The sequence below is a fragment of the Lipotes vexillifer genome, unplaced genomic scaffold, assembly GCF_000442215.2.
Source record: "Lipotes vexillifer unplaced genomic scaffold, Lipotes_vexillifer_v1.1 scaffold1699, whole genome shotgun sequence".
In the NCBI taxonomy this organism is placed as follows: Eukaryota; Metazoa; Chordata; class Mammalia; order Artiodactyla; family Lipotidae; genus Lipotes; species Lipotes vexillifer.
This window is the reverse complement of record NW_006796961.1, coordinates 759128-765674: the sequence shown is the minus strand read 5'-3', so window position 1 is coordinate 765674 and position 6547 is coordinate 759128. Positions and strand designations below refer to the sequence as shown.

Here is a 6547-nt window from a genome sequence, read left to right as displayed (position 1 = left end):
GAAAGAGGTCGGCTAGATAGGCCACAAGTTTCACGTCAGGAAGAGATTTTGCAAATGTATTTTGAAGGGAAAATTCATAATTAATAGGGGAGAGAGCCAGATGACCCTGAGAAGCTTAAATTTCTAAATGTCAACGGTGGTTTAATTTTCATGGAAAAGTCAGGCTCAGTCGTGGAGGTGACATACGTCCTTCTGAAAAGAGGCAAAGGGGCTGAAGTGGAGCGGCCAGCCCAGGGCTGTTGGGCCTTTTCTGAGGACACTAAAGTCCTGGGGTGGCGGATGGGGTGAAGGGCTTGCGCTCGACCTGCGAAGTGTCCCCGAATCCAAAGGAACAGACGTGAGGAACTGGCTGCAGCCCGGCAGCTCTCGCGTGGGGATGACTCTGCCTCCAAGACACTTAAGTGTCCAAAACCACTTTTGGTTGTCATTCCCCGGGGGAGAGGGCGCTTGTGGCACCTGGGGGTGGAGGCGAGGGACACTGCTCAAGCCCCTGCTGCGCACAGAATGGTGATCCAGCCTCCAACGCCAGTAGTACCGAGGTTGGGAAGCCTGCTCTAGACGATACAGTTTCTCCCGTGCACCTGGCCGACTTTCACGGAGGCAACTCTGTGACTTAAAATACAATTTGAGGGCTTCCCTGGTGGCACAGTGGTTAAGAATCCGCCTGCCAATGCAGGGACACAGGTTCGAGTCCTGATCTGGGAAGATCCCACATGCCGCGGAGCAACTAAGCCCGTGCGCCATAACTACTGAGCCTGTGCTCTAGAGCAAGCGTGCCACAACTACTTAGCCCACGTGCCACAACTACTGAAGCCTGCGTGCCTAGAGCCTGTGCTCCGCAACAAGAGAAGCCACTGCAATGAGAAGCCTGTGCACCGCAACAAAGAGTAGCCCACCCTCGCCGCAACTAGAGAAAGCCCGCGCACTGCAACAAAGACCCAAAGCAGCCAAAAATAAATTTTAAAAAATATACAATTTGATGCCACAGATTCACCCAACTCACGGCACCATTCTTCATGAGGGATAGTCTCTTTCCCAACAGGTACCACGGCTCCCACCAGGGTTGTGTAAATGTCATGACAAAGGCGGTGCTTGTATTGAACGTGTGGGGACCACCCCTGTGGGCTGTGAGAGGGGCCTGGGAGTCAGTGTTTTAAATGACACTGCTTGTGGGCAGAGGAGGGCTCCACCAGCCCTGGGGTGAGCACCACGTCCCCAGGGAGCCGCAATGAGAAGAAAACACCAAGCGTTCCTGTGAGGGCAGCTGGGTTTGAAGCCAGTCTGTCACTGCTGTGAGACCTCAGGGCCCCTCCTCTGAAGCGGTGCTCACAGCTGTGCCACAGTGAGGTCGAGGGCTGCTCTCTCGGTCCACCTGCGCGCTGTTCCCATGTGTCCCTGCCCACAGGGCCTGCCCGCATCTTCCCATGGGAACCTGTGCCTGGGTTGCCCCGACTTGTTCAGGAACGCCCAGTGTCAAAACAAAACATGCCTGGGCGCCCACAGCCTTGTCAGGGCAGTGCCTCCTCTCCCAGCAGGGCTGTCCACCCCAGCTGCTGCTGGGTCCCCCGCACTGGTGCTGCCAGCTCCTTGGTGATTTCAGAGTGCACTCACTGGTGGCAGGTCTGGGAGGGCTTGCTCCTTTGCCCTCTGGGCGCCACCCAAGGTCCCAACTGCTTCCCCAGCCTTATCCCTCAGCCACAGCCCAAGAAGCCAGAGACTGGGGATGACTTAGCTCTTCTTTCCAAGAGAGGGGTTTGCAGTTTTCAAGGGATGCAGCTTTAGTTATAAAGTTTCAGCTCTGCCCAGCACCTGAGCGCCCACCTCTCCCGGCGATCGTGTTTAAACACTATGACCAAACCGCGGTGTGACTCAGTTTCCGTGCTCTTGCTCACCTGGTGATCACAGCAACGTGCAACGGGTGGTACAAGGAATTGGGGCCGGGGCAGGGAAGGTCGGGTCTGAAAAATCACTGGGTAGGCCTGTGTCACAAATGACCCCTGGCCATCCCTTGGGAAGGCAGCACCTGAGACCCACATTAGCTCAACCCAGTCACATCCCCCTCTGCAGTGGGAACAGCTGGCTTTCTTCGGCTGGGCACCAGATGACATCCTTTGCTTGTTTGGGGGCTGTGTCGTATGATAAGACTCTTTTAAGTGCCGAAATGACAGGGTACAAAATGCTCACTCCGGGAGAGGCAGGTGGGAAAGGTGCTACTGAAAACCTCATGGGGGCAGGGACCATGCCTGATCTGTTCACTCCTGGCATAGAGCAGACTCTCACATCTTAAAAACATTTTCAAACAATCAAAAAAATGAAGTTTTAAAACAGGGACAGCCAAAGAAACAGAGGCCATGTTTGTGAAGCGACATGGGCTCTGCGTTCGTTCCAGGATGGAACAGTTGAGGCACAGCTGCAGAACCAGGCCAACCTGGGCACAGACCCAGGCTCCTCCCCTCCTGGCTGCCTCATCTGGGGCAGGTGCCCAACCTTCTTCAGCCTCTCAGCCACACCCAGTGTGTGGAAAGAGAACCACCTACCTATCAGGGCGAGGCTGCAAAGCACTTAGCTCAGGCTCAAGTGCGCCAGCAGCCAGAGATGTGGCGCTTCCTGAGGGGCGGGGCCAAAGCAGGGACTGCCATCTGCCCTGACAGGTGACCACCAACGGCCAGCACAGGCTCAGCAGGCAGATCCCTGAAGGAAGCAAAGCTCCTAAAATTCCAGCAGACAAATGAAATTCCATGCATGTGTCTGAAAAAGAATTGTATCTGGGCCCCCAAATGACCCTAAAGATGGGCAAAGGTTCTTTCCAGTGGGAGAATGAAGTCCCCGCCCGCAGGCTCAGGTTTGAGGTCACTGGCTTCTTTAGGTCACCCTCCATACATCCCTCGGGAACCTCCGGCCAGAGCAGGGCACTGAAGGGTGGAGGGGGCAGGTGCACCAGGGGCTCTCCCTGGGCTGACAAAATACATGTGTGTCACATCCCGGGGCTCTTCAGCTCTCACACAGATGGACCCCTCATAGAAAGGCAGGTCTATCCTTTCCAGAATATCACAGACTCCACAGCCACTGAAGCTGTGACTCAGACCCCTGGACTCATCTGCTGTACAAACAGAAGGCCACATGCCCACCTTTCCCCCACTACCAGGTGGTTTGGGAGGGCTTGTGGCCATTTGGCACCTGTACTAGGACATCTCGCTGTAACTCAAGGAAGCTCTTACCTGTTCAGGTGGGGCTTCAAAACCAGGGGCTTCCAGGGCATCCTGTGTCTGGCTGTCTGGCAGGAAGTAGAGTTCCATGGCTGGGGACCCCTCCCAGACAGCCTGCTCTGAAGAGTCATCAGGGTGCTCAGGCTGGCCTGCTGGGCTTGTGTGGGCGTCTGGGCTGCCCTGACGTGCCCCAGCATCCTGGGGAGGGCCGTCCACTGCTTCTCTGTACACTGGTGGAGCACAGGCTCCGAGGGACAAACTGCGCCCCTTGAGGTCTTGTTTGTGGCTATGGTTCCCTAACTCAGCTGCCTTTTTAGCCACAGGTTGCGACAGCAAAGGCAGCAAGCACATACCTCCCAGCCCTTCTTGATCCGGGCCTGGTACCTCTGTCTGACCCACACCTGGACCCATTTTCAAGGCTAAAGGGCTGGAATCCCCAGCACCTATTGTGGGCTCTTGGATCTCGTGAGCCGGAGCCAGGGAGGCTGCAAGGCCCCCCGGGACATCATCAGGGGGCTGGTCTTCCCACCTTGCCTCCTCTCTGCCTCCTGCGGTCTCCCCATTGAGAGGCATGCACCCGAGCAGGGCCCTGCTGTGGCCTCCATCAGGAGTCTTCCCACTGGGAGAGGCAGTCACCCTGGCGTTGATTGTCCCGTCTGGCCCAGCCACCCCCAGAGCCCTCTGTTCTGGCTCCATGGCGTCTGTGCTCACACCTGCGATGACAACAGCCCCAAGGCGGGAGCACCTTGGGCTGCTATAGCTCCCCTCTGCTCCCCCGCCAGTCCAGCTGGGCGTCTGCAGAGGCCCAGGAGGGCCCTGGGCTACAGATCTGGGCTCTGGGCCCAGGATGCCATCTTCTTCCTCCTGGCGTTCCTCAGGCAGCTCAGCTCCTGCTTCCCCTCGGGCACCTCCCTCCTGAGGGGCTCCTTGGTCTGGCTCCTCTTCAGCATCACTGCCTGGCAGGTGCCCTTTCTGGCCATGATCACCTGGAACCCAATCCTCCTCCGTGCTTCCACCATCTGGCACGTTGGTCCCATGCTTTGACAGGTGGTCCTGGCTGGCCCTCTCTGAGGCCGAGGGCACTGTCCCCCACTCCAGAGAGGCAATGCTGGAGGCCAAGGGCTGAAGATCCCCATTGCTAGGCATAGGCGTCACAGGGTTTTGGCCACTGGGCTCGGGGCAGGCGCTGTCTGCCTGGGTCTGGTCTCTTGGGTGCCTGGTCTCCTGGAGGGCAAGCCCTGGGGACTCCTCTTGAGGCTGGCTTCTGGCCTGCTGGGCACTGGGTTCTGGCAGCGTTTCCTGTGGAGAGAAAAAGACTCAGCCTTGGGCCTTCAATAATCAACAGCTCTGAGGATTTTTCTACTCATTACTGCCCCTGTACAAAGTCTCAGAAGCTGCACGGATGACGGTGCACCCAAATAGGGATCAGTCCCCATGCTGGGCAGAGCTTCGTGCCAGGGGCTAGAGGGGGAACCGGAAGCACAGGAACCCCTTTTTTTTTGGCCACACCACAGGTCACGTGGAACTTCCCCAACCAGGGATTGAACCCCCACCCCCTGCAGTGGAAGCGCGAAGTCTTAACCACTGGACCACCAGGGAAGCCTCAGGAACCCCCCTTTCTACCAGCTCCTTCTCCCCACCAGCACCAGGCACGTGGAGGCTCTCGGGAAGATCAAGGATATAAAAATCAAGGAGGTCCTGTGGATCGCACCAGTGTCAATATCAGTTGCCTGGTGCTGCCAATGGACTACAGTTACCTAACATGCTACCACCGGGGGGTGCTCGGGGAGGGCGCACGGGGGCCTCTCTGTGCTGTTTTGTTTTTAATTTTGGTAAAATACACATAACCTAAAATTCACCATTTTAATCATTTAATTTATTTTTTGAAGGAAATGATCTTTTTTAAAAAAATGTTTGTCTGCATTGGGTCTTAGTTGCGGCACGCGGGATCTTTCAGTGTGGCACGGGCTCTGTAGTTGCAGCGTGCAGGCTTAGTTGCCCCATGGCATGTGGGATCTTAGTTCCCTGACCAGGGATTGAACCCACGTCCCCTGCATTGGAAGGCGGATTCTTAATCACTGGACCACCAGGGAAGTTCCCACCACTTTAATCATTTTAAAGTGTATATAGTTCAGTGGCATTAAGTACACTCACAAGGTCGGGCAACCATCACCACCATCCATCTCCAGAACTCTTTCATCTTCCCAAACTGAAACTCTGCCCCCATGAAACACTAACTCCCCACTTCCCCAGCTCCTGGCAACCCCCATTCTACCTCCTGCGGAATCAGTAGAATTTGCCTACTCTAGGGACCTTGTATAAGTGGGATCATACAGTATTTGTTGCTTTGTGTCTGGCTTATTACACTTAGCGTAATGCCCTTCAGGTTCATCCATGTTGTAGCATGTGTCCGAATCCCTTCCTTGGTGGTCCAGTTATTAAGACTCCATGCTCCCAATGCAGGGGGCACGGGTTTGATCCCTGGTTGGGGAACTAAGATCCCACATGCTGCATGGTGCGGCCAAAAAAAAAAAAAAGAATTTCTTTTTAAAGCTGAATAACATTCCATTGTATGAATATACAATATTTTATTTGTTCATTCATCTGTTGATGGATACTTTGGGTGCTCCCACGTTTTGGCTACTGTGAATAATGCTGCAGTGAACATGGATGCACAAATATCAGTTCCGTCATATGGATATACCACATTTTGTTTATCCATTCATGCATCGAAGGACACTTGTAGCCATATTGTTTCCTTTTTTTTTTGTATTTTTGAATTTTTTTTTTATACAGCAGGTTATTAGTTATCCATTTTATACATATTAGTATATACACGTCAATCCCAATCTCCCAATTCATCACACCACCACCCCCCGCTGCTTTCCCCCCTTGGTGTCCATACGTTTGTTCTCTACGTCTGTGTCTCAGTTTCTGCCCTGCAAAACGGTTCATCTGTACCATTTTTCTAGGTTCCACATATATGCGTTAATATACGGTATTTGTTTTTCTCTTTCTGACTTACTTCACTCTGTATGACAGTCTCTAGATTCATCCACATCTCTACAAATGACCCAATTCTGTTCCTTTTTATGGCTGAGCATACTGTTTCTGCAACCTCCTCTGGGTCCACATAATGCCCTGGAGATCCATCTAGGTGGTTATGTGTATCACACCTGTTTGTTCCTTTTTTATTGCTGGGTTGTGTTCCACGGTGTGGATGGACCATGATTTGTTCAACCATTCACCAGCTGAAGGACATCTGGGGTGTTCCCGGTTGGGGGCAATTACAGACAAAGCTGCTGGGAATGCCCACCAGTCACTTTTTTTTTTTTTTTTTT

The 6547-nt window shown here is 53.8% G+C and overlaps 1 protein-coding gene across 1 annotated transcript in view; it reads right to left on the bottom strand.

Annotated features, from left to right (window-relative positions):
• BRME1 (break repair meiotic recombinase recruitment factor 1) overlaps positions 1-6547 on the bottom strand; it is a 21827-nt gene that overhangs the window by 7707 nt on the left and 7573 nt on the right. Inside the window, exons 5-6 of the mRNA XM_007469117.1 lie at positions 3560-4505; positions 3219-3436 (exon numbers count right to left, since the gene is read on the bottom strand). Of these exons, the coding sequence (XP_007469179.1) occupies positions 3219-3436; positions 3560-4505 (1164 nt within the window). The remainder of the gene's footprint in view (positions 1-3218; positions 3437-3559; positions 4506-6547) is intronic.